This window comes from Monodelphis domestica, chromosome 1 (assembly GCF_027887165.1).
Source record: "Monodelphis domestica isolate mMonDom1 chromosome 1, mMonDom1.pri, whole genome shotgun sequence".
Classification (NCBI taxonomy): Eukaryota; Metazoa; Chordata; class Mammalia; order Didelphimorphia; family Didelphidae; genus Monodelphis; species Monodelphis domestica.
This window is the reverse complement of record NC_077227.1, coordinates 155,407,663-155,431,810: the sequence shown is the minus strand read 5'-3', so window position 1 is coordinate 155,431,810 and position 24,148 is coordinate 155,407,663. Positions and strand designations below refer to the sequence as shown.

The following is a 24,148-nucleotide window of genomic DNA, read 5'->3' as shown; positions in this document are numbered from 1 at the left end:
CTTCATCTATAAAATCAGAATAATACTTTCACCGATGTCACAGGAAATCACGTTGCAAATGTCGGCAACAATCAATCAATCAACATTTATTAAGTGCCTACTATGTGCCAGGCATTGGGCTAAGAACTTGGGGTATAAAGAAAGGCAAATATGGTCCCTGCTCTCAAGGAGCCTTCCGACTAATGGGGAGACGACATGTGAACAACAAATAAGACCCACAGAATGTATTGAAGGTAATGTCCAAGGGAATACTGTACTGGTGGAGGGGATTGGGAAAGGCTTCTTACAGAAGGGGAAGTTTGAGCTGAGTTGTGAAGGATCATTAAGTCATGCTTAGGAAGACTGTGACATAATTAGAGCATAAAATGAGGATGCTGTTGAAAAGGCAGCAGTAGGAGCAGCTAGGTGACTCAGTGGATAGTGTCATACCTAGAGTTGGGAAGTCCTGGGTTCAATTTTGATCTCAGATAAGTCCTAGCTGTGTGACCCTGAACAAGTCACTTAACTGATTGCCTAGCCCTTGCCTTTCTGTCTTAGAATCACTACTAAGACAGAAGGGAAAAGGGTTTGTTTTTTAAGACAGCAATCAAGCTAGGTTTTCAGGCGAAAGGTCAGATTTTTGTTGTCATTCAGTCTAATCCAACTCTTCATGACCTCATTCGGGATTTTCTTGACAAGGATACTGGAGTGGTTTGACATTTCCTTCTCTAGCTTATTTGATAGATGAAGAAACTGAGGTCAATAGGGTTAAGTGACTTGCCCAGGGTCACAGCTAGTAAGGGTCTGAGGTGGGATTGGAACTCAGGAAACTCTGGTCCTTCTGATTCCAGGTCTGACATTTTCTCTACTATATCACCTAGCTATCTATGAAACCTCAGAAAGGGATCTGAAATGAGATGATGGAGAAACCAAGATAAAACACAAAAACCAGAAGTGGGGATTGAGTTCCTTCTTATATAGAGCTAGAAATTACTTTAGGGCAAGTGTGACTGAGTCTCAAAATTGTCATTAAAGTGACTCAAGATGGGTGAAATTTCTGCTCCACCCCTAGCTTCTGAGCACCTCCCTTTTTTCCTTTCTTTTCCTCCATCTGCCTTTCATTCTCCTTTCTCCTCCCAATTCTCTTCTTGCTTTGTCCCCCCTTTCCTCTTCCTCATCTCCATTCCCCTCTTTTTCTCCTTAAGCCTCTCTTCATCTTCTCCTTCACTTCCCCTTCCCCTCTTCCCCCTTCTCCAGTCTTTCCTTCTCCCTATACCTTCCATCCCTCTCTTTTTCCTTCTTTCCAGGAACTTATTTCCTTTACTTTTTCCTCTCCCTCTCTCCTTGATTCCTGCCTCTCAGGAAGAAAAATTAAGTCCTCCAGCCTGGGAGAACAAAGGTAAGCGGGATGTTGGGGACTGAGGAGGAAAGAGACTACCCCATCACTCTTTGGCATTGTCCTATCTCTGTCCTTATATGTCATCTTTGCTATTGATGCCTTCCACACAATAGTTATTAGCATCACTGCCTCTGTTGCTGTTCCTTCCCTTGTCGTTGCTGAGATCACCACTCATCATTATGGCCATTGCTATCTTCAAGGTCAACACTAATACCATTCTCTGTCTCTGCCATGACTACCCTCACCCTGAGAGTCTGAGGGGAGATCAAATCTCAATTTCAGTAGAGGCATTTCCCTGGGCCCTCCTCCCCAACTTCCCACTATTAGTTCATTTCTTTTGAGATTACTTTCCATGTATACTATATATTATATTACATTTATTAGCTGGATGACCCTGAGCAAGTCACTTAACCTCATTTGCCTCAGTTTCCTTATCTGTAAAATGGGCTAGAGAAGAAAATGGCGACCACTCTAGTATCTTTGCCAAGAAAAGCCCAAAGGGAGTCATGAAGAATTGGACCTGACTGACACAGAATTTTTACAGGTTGTCTTCTCCTTTGGAAAAATGAGACCCTTGGAGGTAGGGATCATATTGCTGCTATTGATCACTTTCTTTGTATCCCTAGCACACAGAAAATCCTTAATCAATGCTTGTTGATTGAGTAGTGTTGAGCAAAGAACACTGATCTTTTAATTCAAAAATCTGTTATAAATCTCAATTCTGACACTTGTCAGTTTTATGAGCCTGAGTAAATACCTTGACTTCTGAGCCTCAGTTCTCTCATCTTTAAAATGGGGATAATAGTGGTACTACCTGCCTCATAGGCTTATGAGAAAAGTTTTTGCAAACCTTAAGGAATTCTGATCCTCTATATATGTGATTTATAATTATTATTGTTGCTATTAGCACTGCTCCCTCCATAGTTGTTAAAATGCTTTTGTGGACTCCCCTCAGAGCAAATCAATCTTAGAGATACTAGAATATTAGAACTATCTTGTCCAATTGCCTCACCTTATGGATTAGGAAACAGAGAGGTAAAGTAATTTGATTAAGGTCATGTAAGGAATTTGATAATGTGGATTCATTCTCTCTCACAGGCTCCCCTCATTCAAATTCACTGTCAGTCTCTCTTTAACTTTATTTTTATTTTGAACTTAATTTGCATAGAGAGGATTCTACATGAAACTTTGTTTTGTACAACAAAATCTTATTATGTACCACTTGCTTTTCTTTTTAAGTACATAATAAGTTCAACCTATTGCTTTCAAAGCTATCCTATTTATCTGTGCTTCTTTTTGGCTTTTCTTCTGTTCTTTTCTCTACATATTTTTAAAGATGCCTCAATATCATTTATTCTCTAAAACAGGAGCTCTTAACCTTTTCTCTGTGTGTCATGGACCCCTTTGGCAGTCTGATATCTATTGTTATAAGGAAAAGTTAAACTATGTAAGAAAGTGTGTAAGTTTGCAGAGAGAAGTGGCATAAGACCAGCAGGGAGATTCTGGAACTTTGAAGAGAGGGTTAGACTGGGACTGAGGCTGTTAGCTCTCTCTGGAGAAGATCTGGAGGTGGTAGCTGCATTTCCCTAGTGGCTAATCCTATCCTATCTTGACTGCTGTTTTGGTTGCTGTATTTCATCGAGGCAGTTCCTGGTGATCCTGAACCATCTGCAATGATTGTGAGATCAAGACCTTCCCTGGGTCCTATCAAAGGCTTACACAAACCCTTTCCTTAAACCCAGCAAAGCGGGGTTTAGTTGTGGGTTTAGTCAAGATCAGGGACTGGGATTTAGGCAGTTAGGGAGGATTAGAGTAGGGGATTCACTCTGAAGAAATCTCTGTAAAGAGATATTAAGATCTGGTGGGTTTTAGGTAGTTGTCCTTAGTTAAGATTTATCCAAATCCCCTTTTCCACCTTCCCTAGAATATTAAATCCATCTTTTGTTCTTGTTATACCCTGAACTGGACTTGTTGGCCTTCCCAAAGTTTATTCTTCTGATATTGGCCCTATATTTTAACATCTAATCCCATCTTCAAACTATCCTATGTTACCCTATGGACCTCAGAATAATGTCCGGATCCTGTTCCTAATCTTCTGGACTGCAAATCATTCATCTAAAGCTATTTCAGCCTGGATCCTTCAGTCCTGGAGGCTTCTAGTCTTGTAACAACCTACCATATGGGCATATGTAATATCCCTCCATAATCCCCTCCCCCCACCACCCTTCTTCCATTGCCGAGTCACTTCTTGAGCCTCCACTTTGTCAAAGTCCACTTACCTCTATTCCTCTCCTATCTCTGTCCTTGATTTTCTTGACTTCAAAACTTTCATTTGCCAACAACTCCCTTTTCAGATCCCTTTTGGGCATTGTCTTTCCTTTATTAGAATTGTAAAAATGGGGATTTGAACTCTGGACTCCAGACCCCAGGAGTCCTTGCTAGCTCCCAGAATGCTTTGTAATTGCACTGAATTCTCACCAGGGCAAGAACAGGAATTATTATTTAAAGGAGTTCTCCACCTACTGAGGCTCTTTTTTCTACTTCCACTTTGGAGCAGACTCGTCTCTCATAATGTGAGTGAAATTGAATTGGGCCTCTCAGCCCACCTAGCATGTGCCTTTCTTACTTGTATTTTTCTTAAATTCTCAACCTTAATAAAACTCTAAAAATATAATACTCCTTGCAGAGAGAAACTAATTTCTACCTGCCTCAGTTTCCCAAAAAATTTTAATCTTTACAGAATGTAAGCTCCTCCGGTCCAGGGAATGTCTTTCTTTCTTTTTCTTTCTTTTTGAAAATTTTATTTAGTCAGTTTAGAACATTATTCCTTGGTTACAAGAATCATATTCTTTCCCTCCCTCTCCTCCCCCCCTTCCCGTAGCTGATGCACAATTCCACTGGGTATTACATGTGTCCTTGATCAGAACCTATTTCCATGTTGTTGATGTTTGCACTGGGATGTTCATTTAGAGTCTCCATCCCTAGTCATATCCCCATCGACCCATGTAATAAAGCATTTGTTTTTCTTCTGTGTTTCTACTCCCACAGTTTTTCCTCTGGATATGGAGAGGGAATGTCTTTCTTTTACCTATATTTGTATTCCATCATTTGGCACAGTGCCTGGCATATAGCAATTGCTTAATATAAGCTTGTTTCCTCTCTTCCTACATTCATAATTGAAAGAAATGTTCAATTTCAGTTAGAGGCTAATGAAAATGAAATTTTTTTCACATCCAAGGTCATAAACCCCCTGAACTCTGGCCCATGGACTCCAGATTAAAAATTCTTGCTCTGAAGTCTCATTTCCCCTGCTCAGTGCTCTGAGCTCCCAAACCTTTCCAGATCAATTCTCTCCATAAAAAGTCACTTACCTCATGATTCTGGGTCCTTTTCTTTTCTATTACAATGATGGGAGCTAATTGGATCATGTATCATCTCTCTAAGTGGTATGTTGACATTTTAACTTCTGGAGATAAGGACCTCAGAGGATAATAGACTCATGATGGGAATTTCAAACTCTTTGAATATCTTTTGAGAGTAATTTTAAGGAATCACACATCTATGTGTGTGTGAGAATGAATGGAATGAAGGAAGGAAGTGGAATGAAAGGAAAAGAGAGAAAGGGAGAAAGGAAGGAAAGAAGGGAGGGAAGGAGGAAGGAAGAAAGGAGGGAATGAGAGAAGGAAGGAAGGAAGGAAGGAAGGAAGGAAGGAAGGAAGGAAGGAAGGAAGGAAGGAAGGAAGGAAGGAAGGAAGGAAGGAAGGATGGAAGGAAGGAAGCATCAATTAAGCACCTACTATATGCTGAAGTGTTCAGGGAAGACTAGTAGCTCTGGTGTGAGAGTTTGTTGAGACCTTTTCAGGGTTGCTTTCCTTCTTTGGTGTTCACCTGCCCTCCAGGTCCCAGCTGTGGCTCCAAGAAGCTGTAGCACACACAGTGGTCATATCCCAGTAAACTTTCTTGGCAGATGGGCTAACCCAGGTAGAAGGTCTCAACCAAGGGATAAGTTAGAGGGGTGCTTACCCCAGGCACGTGAAGATTTACCACAGCAGAAGGAACAGATGAGAATAATTTGTTCCAAAGCTACAAAGGAAGCTGAAGCAGGTACCATGGAGGGCTTAGGGCTTGGTCAGACATCAAGGACACCAAGATCCATTGCATCCTGAGTCATCACCAGCCATCTTGACTTTTGTCTTGCCATCAGACTTGGATGACTCTGGACAAGAGAATGAGGCTGAGGGCTTTGTACATTTCTGCCTCTCTTAAATCCAATTTCTACAAAAGTACTAACGTTTTGGTCCTTTTCCAGTACAAAGGACAATAACCAACCAACCAACTTTGTGCCAGATACTTTACAAATATTAATCTCATTTGATCCTCACAACAACCTTTATAATTGAGAAAACCAAAGCAGAGGGTAAGTAATTTGCCTGACATCACATAGTTAATGTTGTCTGAGGCTAAATTTGAACTCAGAGCTTCCTGAATCCATACTCTCCACTGAGGCACTTTTATACCTTTAGCATTAGCCATTTAGTTGATTAGAGGAAGGATGGATAAATTACCACACCTAGTCAACAAGATTACAATCTTCCCTACTGCTTCCTGGGCTATGGTTCCCTCCTAGGGTGCTGAGAATGATCTTTAGAGCTGAGCCCCTGGGACGCCAGCTGAACTTTTCTAGCTGGGGTCTCATTCTCCAATATCTGAAGTCTCATTCCCTGGAGTGAACATGCATGTCCTAAAAGGAACTTTTGGCTCAATTTTTGTTTCTATTTCCAACTACTCATCTTAAGTTTTGCAAATGCCTAATTTTTTTTTTTAATCCAAATGGTTTCAAAATGTGGACTTCCCCTTCCATGTCCCTTGAGCTCCCTGATATCTGATAAGATATTATCACTCCATTCCCATCATTAGGCAATCAGACTATGACGATTAAAACAAAATTGTCTTTTTTCCCAGTGCCCTCAGTTATCCTCATAAACCAGCTGTTTGAAAAACCACTTGGTTCTGGCATTACCCCAGCAGGAGTAGATGGGGGCAGACCAGCTGATGGAGTTGGAATGCAGATGCTATTGTCAGAAATACCTAGGGCAGTGATGGTGAACCTTTTGGATATGGAGTGCCAGGCCCTGCCCCCACCCAACTCCCCAGACTGAATGCTATGCCCCTCCCCCATGGAGTGCCATGTGCCCCCCCACACCAAGTGCTGGTTGCACCCCATCCCTCCTTTACCCCACAGAGGGGAGGGAGAAAGCGCTCCCATTAGGCTATTGGTCAGAGGAGCAGGTGAAGTGAGGAATGTCCTCAGTGAGTGTAGAGAGGGGAAGGGAAATGTTTCAAGAGCTCTGCTCCCCTCCAGTTCTTCTGCCTGTGAGCTGCCCATCTCCCCACCTCCTTCCCGTGGGCTCCCATTGGGCAGCTGGACAGAGGGGCAGGGATGTGAAAAAATGTTGTCAAGCATGGTGAAGAGGGGGAGGAGAGCAGCTCCACCTGAATCCCTCTGCCTTTCTAGCAACAAACTAGGGGAGGGGAGAAGGAGAGGTCGCATGCCCACAGAGAGCCCTCTGTGTGCCATCTTTGGCACCTGTGCCATAGGTTCACCATCACTGCCCTACGAAGACACTAATTTTCTTTTCCTCTCTAATGGTGACCACTACTAGCCTTTAAAAACTTTATGTGTCCAGGCTTGTTGGCCAGGGTTGCTAGTTGGGGGGATCCTTTTTATCACCCCCTACTTCCCCCTCCCTCCTATTTCCACCCCCTTCCCTTGTCTGATTCCCCTCCTCCTTCTCTATGGGACAAGACAGGATTCCCTACCCCAATGAGTGCAATTGTTATTCCCTCTCTGAGCCAGTGATGATGAGAGAAATCACCACCTTCATCCTCCCCTCCCCTGTAATGGTTTTTTTTTTTATGCCTCTTTATGTTATAGAACTTATCCCATTCCATCTCTCCCTTCCCTTTTCTCTCAGTGAAATCTTCTTTTTCATCCCTTGAGTTTTTTTTTTCATATCATCATCCTAATCTGTGTGATCCTTAAGCAAGTAACTCAACCCTGTTTGCCTCAGTTTCCTCATCTGTCAAATGAAAAGGAAATGGTAAACCACTACATTATTTTGGCCAAGAAAATCCCAAATGGGGTCAGGAAGAGTCAGACACAACTGAACAACAAGTCTTTTTTTTAACCCTTACTTTCTCTCTTAGTATTAATTATAAGACAGAAAAGAGCAAGGGCTGGACAACTGGGGTTAAGTGATTTGCCCAAGGTCACATAGAGTCTGAGGCCAGATTTGAACCCAGGACCTCCTGAGACTCCAAGGTGGCTCTCAATCCACTGTGCAATCCAGCTGTCCCCTAACAAGCCATCTTAAGACTCAGAGAAGATGATGATTCTGTTTATTGCATGGTCAGCAATGTCTAAATCCTGAACAAAACCTTCTGCATCTTTCCCCATTTCCTCATGTACCTGAGATCATGGAACTCAGTCTTTGACAGACCACAGAAGTCATCTGGTCTAAACTCTTTTTTTTTTTACAGATGAGGAAACTGAGGCCCAAGAAGGTTAAGTGATTTGTCCAGGATTACACAAGTTAGAAAGAATGAGAGGAAGGAACCACTTAGGTGGCTCTGTGGAGTGAGAGCCAGGTCTAGAGATGGGTGATACTGGGTTTAAATTTGGTTTCCTAGAGCAAGTCACTTAACCCCATTGACTATCTCTTCCTGCTTGTCTGCCTTGGAACCAGCACACAGTATTGATTCTAAGATGAAAAGTAAGTTTGTTTAAAAAAATAATTAGCAGGAGAGGCAGTTGGGTGGCTCAGTGGGTAGAGACTGGGTAGGACCAGGGTTCAAATCTGATCTCAGACACTTTTTAGCTGTGTGACCCTGGGCAAGTCCCTTAACCTCAACTGCCTAGCCCTTACCTCTCTTCTGTCTTGAAACCAAAATCTAGGATTCATTCTAGGATGGAAGGTAAGGGTTAAAAAAAGAGAGAGACACACAGACACACAGACAGACAGGATTTGAACTCTCAAGTTCTCTTACTCAAGCATCCACAATTTTTTTTCTTTTTTTAGTTCAGATCTGTGGTTTCAATGGCCTAGGGAACTTCAGTGGGAAATGGCCTTCTAGCGTAGAGCCGCTGCTACTTCATAGCCTTAGACAGTCTCTTGGAGCACTGAGAGGGTGAGTGATTGCCCAGCGCCCCACGGTGTCAGAGGCTGCACAGAAACAGAGACTCTCTCGTCTCCTCCGCTGACCCTCTCTTGTCATTGTTCTTTGCTGGGAGACCCTGATGATTCAGCCCTGCGCACTCCTGCATCTTTCATTCGCCATCCCTCCCTCCCTCCCCCATTCTGTCAGGCTGACTCATTACCCTCATTATTAATGAGGGGAAAACCAATTTGCCTGGCCTACCTCAGCCACAGCGCTGTGAGGATTAAATGAGATGAATGAATAGAAGAAAGTCTCGTCAGGTTGGCTCCCGGCAGGACTTGGCGGTGGGCAGAGCCTGTCCTTTTGGGGAGCCCCCGATGCTCTGGGGAACGGCAACGCGGGGCCCCTGGGACAGCTGCCTCCTCTTCCTTCAGAGGGGAAGCCAAAGCAGCCCTGCTACTAGACACAACGCTTCTGGAAATGACAGACTCCTAAGGCACCGGCAGGGTCCTTTCTGACCCTTTAAGCTTCTAGGCATTTGAGCCATCAAAGAGCCCTCCCAAATTTAGTGACTTTTACATGTTTCCCATTCAGTCACCCCAAACCTTCAAGCCCCATTTCTTTTGCAGTCTATATTCTCTAGAATAAAGGCTTTGAATAGGAAGACACAATTTCATGAGTTCAAATGTGGCCTTGGACACTTGCCAGCTGGGTCACTCTGGGCAAGTCACCTGACCCTTGTTGCCTCAGTTTCTTCATCTGTCAAATGAGCTAGAGAAATGGCAAACCACATACTAGCTGTGTGACTCTAGCAAGCCATTCAACCATGTTTGCCTCAGTTTCTTCATCTGTCAAATGAGCCAGAGAAATGGAAAACCACATAGGCAAGTCACTCAACCCTTGTTGCCTCAGTTTCTTCGTCTGTCAAATGAGCTAGAGAAATGGCATACCACATACTAGCTGTGTGACTCTGGGCAAGTCACTCAACCCTTGTTGCCTCAGTTTCTTCATCTGTCAAATGAGCCAGAGAAATGGCAAACCACATACTAGCTGTGTGACTCTAGATAAGTCACTCAGCCCTGTTGCCTCAGTTTCTTCATCTGTCAAATGAGCCAGAGAAATGGCAAACCACATACTAGATGAGTGACTCTAGATAAGTCACTCAGCCCTGTTGCCTCAGTTTCTTCATCTGTCAAATGAGCCAGAGAAATGGCAAACCACATACTAGATGAGTGACTCTAGATAAGTCACTCAGCTCTGTTGCCTCTGTTTCTTCATCTGACAAATGAGCTGGAGAAGGAAATAACAAACCACATACTAGCTGAGTGACTCTGGGCAAGTCATTCAACCATGTGTGCCTCAGTTTCTTCATCTGACAAATGAGCTGGAGAAGGAAATGACAAACCACATATTAGCTGTGTGGTTGAGCAAGTCACTCAATCCTTGTTGCCTCAGTTTCCTTATCTATCAAATGAGAAGAAAATGGCAAACTACTCCAGTGTCTTTGCCAAGAAAACCTCCAATGAGATCACAAAGAGTCAGACACAAGTGAACAGCAGTAAGTCTCCTGAGCATAATGGGAGCTTGTCTGCTCTGCAGCTCTACCCAAGAGCAGAGTCTAGGAAGGACCAAAGGATTTCCCACAGAGCATCTCAAATAAAGAGATTTCAGGATAGGATCATGAGTCCAAACTTTGGGGCTCCTCATCAAAGTAGAAGCCCCTGAAAATAAAAACGATATGATGTAAGGAAAAGGTCAGTCTAGCAATCATGGGACTCTTGAATTTCAGCTGCAGATCTTCCTCAGGCTAGCTTATGGGATCTTGGGGTTCAAGTCCTCATAGGTCTCAGCTTCTCCTATAAAATGACTAGGCTGGCCTAGAAGAGTTATTAACCTTTTCTGAATCATGCACTCCTTTGGTAGGCTGGTGGAGCCTATAAAGTGTTCAAAATAATGTTTTTAGATGCATAAGATAAAATGTGTGGGATTACAAAGGAAACCAATTATAATGAAATAGGGATATTTTTTTTGTAAACCCCTATCTTCCACCTTAGAATTAATACTATGTAATGGTTCAAAGACAGAAGATCGGTAAAGGGCTAGACAATGGGGGGGGGTGGTAAGTGATGTGCCCAGGGTCACACAGCTAGGAAGCATCTGAGGCCAGATTTGAACCCAGGACCTCCCACCTTGAGGCCTGGCTCCCAATTCACTGAGCCACCCAGCTGACCCTGAAATAAGGTATTTTTTTTTAAAGAGAGGGCCTCTAGATGGTTCAATGGATTGAGATCCAGGCCTGGAGATAGGAAGTCCAGGGTTCAAATTTGAATTCAGATACTTCCTAGCTGTGTGATCCTGGGCATGTCACTTAACCCACATTGCCTGGTCATTACTGCTCTTCTGCCTTAAAACCAATACACAGTTTTAATTCTAAGATGGAAAGTGAGGGTTTAAAAAGAAAAAAAAGATATTTTTAATGGACTCTTGGAACCCCTCTCTCAAGAACCTCTGGAATAGAAGATCTCTAAAAGGGTCCTTCCAAACAGCATTGTAAAAAGGGCCTCTTCCCCTTTGCAAATCACAAAAACGTCCAGCATTTCTTTGAAGAGGGCCTCACTCTTTTCATCACGGCCACCCCTCCCCAGGCAACGTCCGTGCTGCTGGGGAGGCTGCAGATGGGCACAACAGACACTGCCTGATTGACACCCCCGGTTGCTCTGTCGGGCACGTGGACTGGGCACGAGCGTGTTTGCAGGCTTGTGCGTCCCGTGGTTTCGGGGCTCCAAGAAGATCCAGCCAGGGAGGGTGACAAATAGAGTGCTGGCAGGCTGGCGGGTGAATTTCCTCCCGCACTTAATTTCCCTTGGCTCCTGAGAAGTGACAGCAATTTATAACAAAACAGTTAAGATGTAAAGAGAAAAAAGGGCAGCCCCTCGGGGGAGGAAGGAAAGCAAGCAGAGCCCCTCGGAGACTCCAGCAGCCCCCCAGCAGTCCTTCAGAGGATGATGAATCCGAGGAGAGCTCTTCCGTCCCTCGCCCTTCACGGCTGAGTTTCCTGCTTCCCGGGCCCCAGGGGTGGCCGAAAGAGCTTGTGCACCTCCTTAAAGACCTTGCAGAGGCCTCCCAGGGCTGTCTAGATGCCATGAGTGGGCCCTTCACGTGTGTTCTGGGTTGAAAACCCAAGACACTTTATGCCCATCTTTGGTAAAAGAAGGGTGGTGAGCCCAACTGCACGTTGGGGAAGCCCCCATCAGGCAGACTGGCTCCACCGCTGATAGATGATGTTGTCTAGAGCTGGAAAGGCCCTTTGGTTTTCTTTCTCTGGTTTTGCTCTCCCTGGCTTGGGCCTGTGGACCATATTTGTATCCTAAAAAGAATGTGGGGGGCAGCTGGGTGACCCCGTGGATTGAGGTCCTGGGTTCACTTCCTAGCTGTGAGACCCTGGGCAAGTCACTTAACCCTCATTGCCTATTCCTTACTTCTCTTCTGCCTTAGAACCCTACACAGTATTGATTCTAAGATGGAAGGTGAGGGTTTTATTTTAAAAAAAAAAAAGAACCTGGTAGAACTCCTTCTTTGCTTATTTCGCGAAATAGTTCATATAGTTTTGGGATTCGTTGTTCTTTAAATGTTGGCAGCATCCACTTGTGACTCCAGCTGCCCTGGGGATTTTTCTGGGGGAGTTCATGGATCGCTTGTTCGGTGTATTTTTGAGATTATTTCTGATATGGGATTGGAAATGTCCTTTGAGAACAGGCCCTTATTTTACCGAGGAATGAGAGATGTGATGAGTCCTCCCAAAGTCCTATGACTCGTTTATAGGGTCGGGACCACATCCACCCTGAAGACCGCCATCAGCTAACTGTTCTTCCTGGCATCAGTCTGTTCCCTCCATACAGCAGCCCCAGGGATGCTCCTCAGGTACGAGTAGGACCAGGTAACATTCCTCTGCTCAAGAAGCAGCAGTGACTCACTATTGCCCCAGGACAAAATACCAAAGTCTCCATTTCGCCTTTAAACCTTTTCCTAATCCCTTGGACAGTCTATCGTTCTAGGCTCCTTCTATATCCCTTCCTCTTAGGTCACTTTACCCTCCAGACACTGGATTCCCTGCGGTTCCCAGTCCACGGTCTCCTGCCTCCCGACCCTGGCCCCCTTTGCCTGGGGCGTTCGCTCTCCTCACCACCACCTCTTGGGCTCCTTCAAAATGACTGCATTTTCTAGAGTTCATGTTGACTGGGTTTCCCCCTTGTTGTTCTGGAAGAAGACCGGTGACCTTACGGGGGATGTCTACACTTCCAGGTGACTTGGACCAAGGGAGGCAGAGACCAGCCTCACCCAAGTCCAGTGGCAAGGCCGAAGCTGGCATGAAGGCTGGTGCCGAGGGATGCAGGAGATGACTTCGGGGTCTTCTCTGCCTGACCAAGCTCCAAGCACTTCAGCGCTCCTGCTCCAGCGGTCTTCATGGCCCCAAACAAATTGTCCTCCCCCGTCCCTTCCACCAAAGGAAGTCTGGGGGGACACCCAGGCTAGAGGCTTGCTAGTTACTCTTGAGCCGGTTTAACCAGTGTGGCCTCTGGACGTGTTACAGCTTCTTGGAGCCACAGGGGAGACCTGGGCGAAGACAGCTGGAAAGCCCTCACACCGGAGATGCTCGTCCCCTCTGAACACCCCGCACATCCCTTCCTTTCCCCCAAGGGCAAAAATTAGTGTACTTTTGTCTTTGTACCCTAGTACTTAGCCTATAGTAAATAATTTTTAAACGGAATTAATTCAAATCTATGACGCTTTCCTCGAGATAGAAAGTTCTGAACACTGGAGCATTTTCAAGTGAGAGATGGGAGACGGGGAAGGAAAGAAGATGGAACAAATTCCTTCTGAGACGAGACCTCTTCTGCTCTCCCCCTCTAGTGGACTTCTAGCACTGAAAGGTATCTTAAAGATCAAAGGGGTCCAGAGAGCCAGTGACTTCCCCAAGGGTGGCATCGTGGCACGTGGATTTGAAATCAGAGAACTCGAGTTCGAGTCTCACTCGATTCTTTGCTATGTGTGGTCCTGAACAAATCACTTTATTTCTCTTAGCGTCCATTTCTTAATCTTTAAAATGGGAAGGGGAAGCTAGGTGGCTAGAGAGACAGGCCTGGAGACAGGACGTCCTGGGTTCAAATTTGGCCTCAGATACTTCCTCACTATATGACCCTGGGCAAGTCACTTAATCCCAATTGCTTGGCCTTTACCTCTCTTCTGCCGTGGCACTGATACTTATATTGATTCTAAGACAGAAGGTAGGGGTTTAAAATAAATAACTAGGGCATTTCTTTCCTTCTTAGTATATAGATACCCAAACCATTGTATAGGCACATATTATTACACGTGACCAGAACTGTTCCTCTCCTCTCTATTTCTCTTCTGATCTTTCTGGGAAGAAATTAATTTCTTATTTAAATTTAAATGTTTTTATTTAGATTCTACTTAGAATGGGAGGGTGTCATTACCTGGGTGGGTCATATAAAATGATGTGAGTTCTATTGAAATTTCAAATTGTTGATGAGATCTCCCAATACCCACCTCACCCCTCTCTCCATTATCCTGGCATAATATTCATGTTAAAGTAGGAGGGAACCCTGAAACTCGTCAGTGGCTGAGCATAGGCTTTTATATATATAAAATATCTGCATATTATTTATATATATAATATCTGCACATTACGTATATATGTAAGAATATAGCATGTTCTTACTGCCTAGCAAGAACCCCCAGATTTCTGGTCAATACATCTTTTATTTGGCTAAAGGCTCCCAGATTTCAAGGCCTACGAGAAGCAAAATTCACAGCTGCCTAGGATCATAAGTATATCCCTAGACCATGGAGGACATCTAATTCCACTTCCTCATTTTACAAATTAGGAAAGTGAGATTAGGTGACTTATCCAAGATTACATAGTTAGTAAGCAGCAAAACCAGAATTCTAATCCAGATGGTCTGACTTCCAATCTAGAACCTTTCTAGTACCAAAGTCAGCTGCTAATGCAGTGCATAGACTATTGGACCTAGAGTCAGGATGACCTGAGTTCAGATCCAGCCTCAGATATTTTCTAGCTGTGTGATCCTGAGCAAGTTACTTAACCTTGTTTGCCTCGGTTTCCTCATCTGTAAAATGTGCTGGAGAAGGAAATGGCAAACCACTCCAGTGTCTTTGTCAAGAAAATCCCAAATGGAGTTACAAAGAATGGGACACAACTGGAAATGCCTCCACAACATAACAAAATAGGCTATGATTTGTGGAGAACCAAAAATGTCCCCCTTCCCAAACTGTCTCTCATTCATTTCCAGAAGATGTGTACATCTCAGGCAAGAGAGAGAGGAGAACCCATTAGCTTGTTAGCACATTAAGCAGGATTCATTTGTGAAATCATTTCATCTCTTAACACCCCTTGCCTTTTGGCAGAGAGGCAGCCACTGCGTGTCTGGGACACGGGACAGAAAAGTATTTCTGTCCAGGAAGGTCCAGATTCTGAACAGTCATCTGGGACACAGGGAGGGCTCTGGAAGTCTTATGGGGGTAGGACCAGGGAGAGGGGCCATGGAGCATTAAGCAGATCCTGAAAATGAATTCTACCCAAGACACAGTTTTAGCTTGGCTTAGATGGTTCAGTGAATAGAATGCTGGGTTTGGAGTCAGGAGGACTGGAGCTCAAATCCAGGCTCAGATCACTTCCTAGCTGTGGGACTAGTTGCCTTGATACACTGGAGAAGGAATGGTACCCTCCCCCCAGACCTTGGCCAAGAAAACCTCCTGGATGGACAAGAATGGTCCAAGGAGTCACAGAGCCAGACATGGCTGAACGACTGAACAACAGTCATGTTTGCCCTGGGCACACAGAAGAATTCTGGAAGGAGCGGAGGGTCCAGTCTTCCATGAGTCCCCAGGACTCTTGTCAAAGGAAACCAGGAGCACCCTCCCAAACCAAGACCAAGAAGGAGCTTCTCCCTGACTCATTTTACATTTCTTTTAAGAAGGACCTTTTTTAGTACAATAAAAAGTACACATCTTAAAGTTAAAAGCTCCTGTTGAATGCTATTAAAAAAAGTAAAGGCAAAAAATATGAATAAATCTAGGATAGACATATTGGGAAATCAAGGTAGTATTGGTAAATATGACAAAAATAAAAAAGTATAGATGTTAGATTATAGGAAAACTGGCAAGCTAATATATAACTTATTACCAATTTACAAATTGATCTAGCTCTTCTGGAAGCCAGTTTGGAAATCTATCCAAAAAGACATTAAAGCCTCTGCCTTCTGGCTTCAAACTTTACCACTCAATTGACTAAGCTCTCCAAAGTTTCCAATGATGTCTTTAAAAATTGTTTTCAAAATTTTAATTGATTAATTAACTTAGGCTATTTTCCATGGTTACATGATTCATGTTCTTTCCCTCCCCTCCTCCCGCCCCCCTCTTGGAGTTGATGACCAACCAATGATGTCTTAATTGCCACATATAATGGCCTTTTCTCAATCTTCATCCCCCTTGGCCTCTCTGCAACTTTTAGTGCTGGCCTCATTTTACATTTATATTCAGAATGAATCACAAGACAATCACTGGGGCTCTTGGACTTTTTGGTATCATGGATCCCTTCAGCAGTCTAGTGAAGTTTATGGGCCCTTTTCAGGATGGTGTTTTAGAATATATAAAATAAAATAGAGAAGATCACAAAGGAAACCATTTGTATTTAAATAGTTATTAACATATTTTTAAGACATAAGTTAATGGACTCCAGGTAAAGAAATCTCAGCTATGGGTCAACTAGGAAGTACAGTGGATAGAGGCCCAGGCTGGAGACAGGTGGACCTGAGTTCAAATTTGGTCTTAGATACTTCCTAGCTAGGTAAATCACTTAACCCCTGTTTGTCTAGCCCTTGCCCTTCTGCCTCAGACTTGCTACTAAGAGAGAAAGTAAAGGTTAAAAAAAAAACAGGTATCTTAGAAAAACTGAATACTAGTCCTCTCTTTTGACACTCATTTGCCTCAGTTTCCCTACTTGTCAAATCCTTTTGCCTCTATTGGTCTGTTGGGGTGGGAAAAATCAAATGAGATAATGAAACATGAAAGCATTTGGAAACCACAAAAAGTGACACGTGTCAATCTTTTCTTCATTGGCCAAAGATGCCCTTGCATTCTGAAGGCCTTTTTTTTTCTCTCTCTCTGCTTTGGGGTGATTATTCAGCATTTCCTTTTTCTGGTGCCTTCCCCTAGACTTCCCCTAAATTTTATTTGGTGTTAATCTCGGGTGACTTTCAGTCCTCCCTCTCATTTCCTGACTCCTGACTGCCTGTGCCTCCCCTCTACCCAGGTAGCAGCATCACTTTGGCCACAGACAGGTTGGAAGTGAAGAGACCCATTGAGGCTGGCTCTCCAGCGGGCCAGAAGCCAGAGAAGCTGCTGGCAGAAGGGGTTGCAACCCATCAGGGAAGAAGAAAATCCTTCCTGCCAGGAAAGCAGCCCTCTGCAGATCCCCAGGGGTTGATGCAATCACCAGCTGGAGGCAGAGGCTGGGACCTCCAGTTTCCTGCTTCTAGGAATCAGATTCTGGGACTCTTGTAATTCACAAGATCATAGACTTAGCAAGGAGGGAGAGACTCCAGAGGTTATTTATTCCATCCTCCTCATTTTACAGATGAGGAAACTGAGGCACAGAGATGTTTGGTGGCTTGCCCAAAGTCACACAGGAAATAAAAATCAGAATCTGAACCCAGCTCCTCCCACTCTAGTGAATGATCCTTGTACAGGTTTATTCATTTACCACTTGCTACCTGTTTAACCTTGGGCAAATAACTTCCCTTTCAGTTTTCTCATAGGCAGAATAAGGGAATTGGATAAGATGATCCTTGAAGTCTGCCTCCAGCCCTAAAAGTCTATGATAAAGGGGACAGCTAAGTGGCTCAGTGAATGGATGGGAGGTCCTGTGTTCAAATCTAGGCTCAGACACTTCCTAGCTGTGTGACTGTGGGCAAGTCACTTAATCCCCATTGCCCAGCACTGCTCTTCTGCCTCAGAACAATATCCAGTATTGACTCTAAGACAAAAGGGTTAAAAAAAAAAAAGAAGTCAATGCCAGAGAGAGAGAGTAGAGAGAAAGAGTCTCATGGCAGGGTGGACTGGAATAAAGACACAGAAAGAGGAATGAGCCCAGCTTATCCCAAGGACAGCCAGAAGCCCAGCCTGGTGGCACGGGAGGTTTATGTCACAATGGCTCGGAGAACAGAGAGGAGGATGGACAAGAGTAAACATTGCCTTTGACCCTATATGATTGGAAAACAAACAGCAAACCACTAGTTCTGTCTGGGGAGAAATCAAGGACAATAAAGGAGTCTGAGCCATGAGCCTGGGAAGGAGGTGGAATGGGAGAGAGGATGATGGTAGAAGAGTCTGTGCTTAAGTGGCTGGATGGTGCTAGGGAGAGAAAAATAGACTTGAGTACAAATCCTGCCCCAGTCCTGGAACACAATAGGTGCTTGATAAATGTTTGTTGAATGACTAACATGGAAATATTGCCATCTAAGTGGCAGGGGGAGTGGGAGAGAGGGAGAATATTCGAAACTCAAAAATTTAAAAAAATATTAAAAACTATTTTACATGTAATTGGGAAAATATTCATAAATCAATAAATAAATGGGGAATAGCTAGATGGCTCAGAGGATTGAAAGCCAGGCCTAGAGAAGAAGGGAGGTACTGAGTTCAAATCTGACCTCAGACATTTCCTAGCTGTGTGAACCTGGGCAAATCACTTCACCCCAATTGTCCAGCCCTTATCACTCTTCTGCCTTGGAACTGATTCTTAGTATAAATTTTTTTTTAATTCTTACCTTCTGTCTTAGAATCAATACTGTGTATTTGGTTCTAAGGCTAGTGGTAAGGGCTAGACAATGGGGGTGAAGTGACTTGCCCAGGGCCACACAGCTAGGAAGTGTCTGAGGCCAGATTTGAACCCAGGACTTCCTCTCTCTAGACCTGGCTCCCAATCCACTGAGCCACCCAACTGTCCCCTCTTAGTATCAATCCTAAAATAGAAGGTAAAGATTTTTTATTTCTTAATTTAAGATAAATAAATGTTTGTTGACATGACAAATAATAGCACCAACCTTTAGGTTACCAAAGACCTATATAAATGGTAGCTATTATTATTGGGTGACTTTATAGCCAATGGAAGAAAACATCTTTCAAGACTAAAGATCCCTGGTCTAGAGCCTGCCCAAGGATGCTCAGAGCCCTCTTTGCCTTCCTAACAGGGCAGTGAGAAGACACTGAACATCTGGATCTCAGGGGAAGAGAAGCTGGGAAGAGTTTGTGTGATTATTTAACAAACTCTCTGGATTAGCACAGCAGACTCGTTCCTACCTCTGATGGGTGCCTTCTTTCTAGTCATTCCCACACCTCCATCCTCTGTCCTAACACCCCCAGGAAATCCTCCTTGCCCACTCCTTTTCCTCAGAACTCAGCTCTTCTCCCTATGAGGGGATTCAGTGCTTAACTGGATATGGTCTTGCATCCTCCTCCAGCTGTTTAATGTTAGTTTTGTCTCCTCTCCTAGATGGTAAGCTTCTGTGGTCAGGAAATATCCTCTCCATCCCCGGTAGCTCTCAGAGCATCTAATTTGGCACTATGCCTGCAGTAGGTGCTCCATAAATGACTGATTTAGCATGAGGCACTCAATTGCCTTCCCAAGCACGTCTGAGCCCCACACTTCATCCCAGCAGCCATCCCCAGCTACGGCAAGGAACTTGTCCAGTAGACCAAAAGTAAGGGGACTCCAGCGATCATCTAATCCACTCCATCATCCCTTTATGCTGGAAGGTAAGTCAATGATGCTCCAAACGTTCCTAAATGTAGAGCTGAAAGCATCTTCAGAGATCATCTTTGTAAATGAGGAAATGGATGCCAAGGGACGCCCAGAGTCCCACGGTAAGGAGCACTGGGGGTGGGATTCGAATTCAGGTCCTCCGGCTCTAGATAGACGACTGTAAACCTCTGCATCCCAGCTTGGTTGGCTACTTGGAGACATGACACATGAGGAGAGAAGGGGGATGTCACCCAACATCTACAGCCCGACCCAGGGCAGGCAGAGTGGTGGTCCCAAGGGGCCTTGGCATCTATCTAGAAGAGCCACAATGGAACCAGATAAAGAGAAAAACTCCATTGCTGGCAGCTGGAGCCCCCGGAGCCACAGCAGAGAAGGAGGAGCGTCCCTGAGTGTCAGCTCAGACCCCTTCTCAGACTCCAGCACCCCCGCCTGCTCTGAGTTCAGTCCCATCTATTTCTTCTGAACCCCGACCTGTCAGGGCTCTGGGGAGGAGACTGCCGGTGCCAAGGCCACATCGGGCAGCCGGAGAAGAAAGGTTTGCAGCGAGCCCGGCCTGGGGAAACCCGCCTTCTCCCTCAGCAGTCGCCAGGAGCCATCACCCACGCTGTAGAGCACCGTGGTCATCCGATTGACCGTGTAGACCGTGTCCCCTCTGACCACGGCCGTAAAAAGCGCCCCCTTGCTATTGACGAACTGGCCCGGGAGGGCCGTCCACTGCCCTGTGGCCAGGTTCAGGCAGTCGATGGCGCAGTGAAGAAAGTCATCGGAGGGCCCGTTACGGACCACGTAGAGGCTGTCTCGATGGGCCACCATGCAGTGGCCGTAGCTCTGAGGCCTCCTAAGGGAGGCCACGGGAAGCCAGGAGTCAGCCCCGGGCTTATACTCGTACACCGCGGTGGTGTCGGCGGGCTGCCACAGACAGATGAAGAGACGGCCGAGGGCTTGGGCACAAGGGACGCCGGCGGCGGGCTGGGGGATGTCTGCTATGAAGGTCCAGCAGCCAGAGGCAAAGTCGTACCTCTCCACTGACCTCAGGGGCACCCTCTGGAACTCTCCGCCGATAGCGTAGAGGCTGCCCTCGTAGCCCACCAGAGCCACGTCATAGCGAGCCTGGTGGGGGCTGGGGAACTCATGCCAGGTCCCCCGGTCTGCGTCGTAGCAGAAACCCGGCTCCACGACTTCCTTGTTGGCCCCCCGGACGCCCCCCACGATGTACAGCTTGTTCTCCAGGGTGGTGACTCCGGCCAGCAAGGTGCTGGCCTCCACGGGCAGGGACGACAGAGTCCGCCACACGTCGTCCTTCTCGTCCAGGTAGCACAGGGTCCGGGTGGCATCCTCCAGGTACTGGGGGGTGGGAGTGTGAGTGCCCACGGCCACGAAGCTGCTGGGCCTCAGGGCCTCCACATACGACCGCACCTCCGGGGACAGTTCGTTGGTCAGCTCCGGGGGACCGTCGCGAATGAAGAGTGCCGCCCCTTGGAGCACCTCCCACAGGCCAAAGGCGGAGGCGGCTTCACACAAGACCACGCAGTTGTCCGAGGTGACGCTGTGGCTGAGGTAGTGGGCCAATGGGGGGGCCTGCAGGAAGGCAGCACATTCCACGGCTTCAAACAACTCCTCCTCGCCCCCCAAGGCTGGCCGCTGACCCCCCAGGACCTCTAGGGTCGTCTGGAAGCCACCGGCACTCAGCACCCCGAGGTGGATCTCACCTCGGCTGGCCTCCTGCATCCCCGACCGGAACAAGCCCCGGAAGAAGTCGCTGTTTTCCACCAACAAGGCCTTGTCAGCTACAAAGAGGCGTCCCCCTACCCAGACCCGGATGCAGCCGGGGAGAGATGGCTGCGGGGTGGGGGCTGCCATCGGGCCGGGGAGGAGGGTGCAGGATGGCTTCTCCCCCTCAAGGCAGGGTCTCCAGCTGATTTGATCCCTTCTCACCCCTTTCCCAGGGACTTCCAGGCAACGGAGAAACTTCCCTGTGGGAATATAAATAGCTTCCTGACTAAAGATAGACCCTGCTCATGTGACCCCACAAACCCAGGAGGCAGAGATTGAGCAGGGGAACCTGGAGATCATGGGACAGCCCCGTCTAGGGGCTCCCTCTGCGTCCTCCCAGGCTGATCCCTAGGCCGGGTTCTTTTCTGGGAGAGGAGAAGGCAAGAAGAAGAACTAGCCACATTTAAGGAGCCCCATGATTTTCTCCTCTGTAAAACTGAATTGTGGGGTTGAATCGTGGCTATCAAACTCAAATGGAAATGGGAGTCACTAAATCATACATGAAGATCCCTGCAGGCCCCCATTTACTTAGAAAACTACACATTCTATTTTTATTTATTTTGTTAGATATTTCCCAACTGAATGCTATCCAGCTCCAGAGAAAGAGCAGTTGGAGTCGTCTTTCACATCAGCGTATTTATGGTTTTATTTGGGGTCTGGGGTATGTGTGAGTTTGCTCTTACAACAATGACCAGTGTTTTGCTTGACAATAAAAAAAGTGGGAAAAATTCCCAATTATATTTTAATCTGGTACTGGCAACTCAGGAGAGTTGTAGCTGACCTTGTCCCATGTTCACAGCTCTAAATGATAACTTTTAAGGTCCCTTTCATCTCTAAAGCTATTTTTTTTTTAATCCTCACCTTCTGTCTTAGAATCAATACTATGTATTGGTACCAAGGCAGAAGAGTGTAAGGGCTAGGCAATGGAGGTTAAATGACTTGCCCAAGGTGGCCCAACTAGGAACGGTCTGAGATCAAATTTGAACCCAGGACCTCCCATCTCTAGGCCTGGCCCTCAATCCACTGAGCTACGCAGCTGCCCCCTCTAAAACTATTTTTATATAATTCTAAGATCCCATGTGATGGAAAGACCCTAGGGCTGGGAGTCAAGAGATTTGGATTCTTTTGGAAAGGGAGAAAGCTCTGGGGATGGAATGTCATATAGACTGTCAGACTCGGTCTATGCTTAACTTTTTTCCCTCCTTACAAGGAAAGGTGGGGAAGAGAGCAGGGAAGAATATTTTGGACATTGAATATGATATAAAACAAAAGGCATCCATAAAACATTAATTATTATTTTTATAGAGATGGATTTGAGGACTGACTTTGGGGCTATTAGTATGATCTTGAACAAGTCACTGCTTTTCTGGATTTCAGAATCTTTGTGAAAAAGGCATATGAAGGCATCTGGGTGGCTCAGTGGATTGAGAGCCAGGACTCAAGATGGGAGGACCTGGGTTCAAATCTGATCTCAGACACTTCCCAGCTGTGTGACCCTGGGCAAGTCACTTAAACCCCATTGCCTAGCTCTTACCACTCTTGGTGGTACCACTGCCTTGGAACCAATACACATACATTAATTTTAAATTTTTTAAAATAATTTGTCTAGGATCACATAGCTTCTGAGGTAAAATTTGAACTTGGGTTTTTCTGATTCTGAGTGCAGTGTTATATCCATGACATCAGTATCACTGATTCAGGAAGAACAGGAACCAGCTCCATCCATTGCTCCTTATCAGCTGGCATAGGGACCAAGGCAGATGGAACAGAGAGAGAGTTGTAGAGGAAGAACAGACCAGGGAACCCCATCAACAATATCTCTTGACTGTGCTGGAATGTACACAGTTTTTGTTGTTCAGTCATTTTTTTCAGTCACATTTGACTCTTGGTGGTCCCTTTTCTGGTTTTCTTGGCAAAGATACTAGAGTGTTTGCCATTTCCTTCTCCAGTTCATCTGACAGATGAGGAAACTGAGGCAGGCAAGGTTATGTGACTTGCCCAGTGTCACACAGTTAGGGCATGCCTGAGGCCAGATTTGAACTTAGGAAGATCAGTCTTCCGGACTCCAGGCTCCACTGTGCCCTGTTGGCATGTGCAGTTGACTACATGTTCATCAGTGACTCCAATATGGGAAAAGGGGCAGCTACAGAGCATCCAGCTTGCCCGCCCCCATTGTATACACACCAGTAAGGAAGGGCAGCTGGGGCTCGAAGTGGGGGTGGAAAAGAGGGCATAAGTCAGCTACATGAGCCTGGGAAGACAGATTCCCAGAGGAAGGGAGCCAGGAATAGAAAGGATAAAGGAGAGACCCTGGGGACAGAGAGAGGAGGAGGAGGATCTAAGGAATGGCCGAAGGCCAGATTTGTCAGCCATTCCTCCAGCATCCCTCTCTCTTCCCAACTCCCTTCCTCTCCTGCTCCAGTTTGGGACACGGGTTCCTTTTGCTGCACAGAACCCCGACTCAGTGCTGTGGGCAATCTCCCAATAGAAGCTCCAGTGTATTTCCTCCATTCAGCCCCATCTTGGGAGTCCAGAGTCTGATGGTTCTCAGCCTCTAACCAGTATCCCCATCCCCAGTTTGTAACAGCCCTACTCACTTTCTGGGCTCAAGGCAGGGATGCACTCCCCTATAGGCATTGGGGAATTGTGAATGTTTGGTGGGGGGAACAGATAGAGAAAACAAAGATCTATGAGCCAGAAGTTGGGGAAGAGCCAAAGCCAAGCCTCTCCTCATAACCTCAGTCAGGTAATAAACATTTATTAAGCACCTGATGTATGCCAGGCACTGTGCTAAGCCCTAAGGACAAAAAGAAAAGGAAAAGGCAATCCTTTCCCTCAAAGAGCTCACAGTCTCTGGGAATATTGTTCTCAGCATAGAGGCAGAAATCAGTGGATAGAACTTGGACTTGGAGTCAAGAAGGCCAGAGTCCAAATTGTGTCTCATATACTTACTAGCCGTGTGTCCTTGGGCAAGTCAC

At 45.8% G+C, this 24,148-nt stretch overlaps 1 protein-coding gene across 1 annotated transcript; it reads right to left on the bottom strand.

Moving 5' to 3' along the window:
• Window positions 1–16,246: 16,246 nt before the first annotated feature.
• Window positions 16,247–21,384, bottom strand: KBTBD13 (kelch repeat and BTB domain containing 13). The gene has a single exon (XM_001375368.3). It carries the CDS (start codon window positions 21,255–21,257, stop codon window positions 19,872–19,874), a length of 1,386 nt encoding a protein of 461 aa, XP_001375405.1. The 5' UTR covers window positions 21,258–21,384; the 3' UTR covers window positions 16,247–19,871.
• Window positions 21,385–24,148: the final 2,764 nt, after the last annotated feature.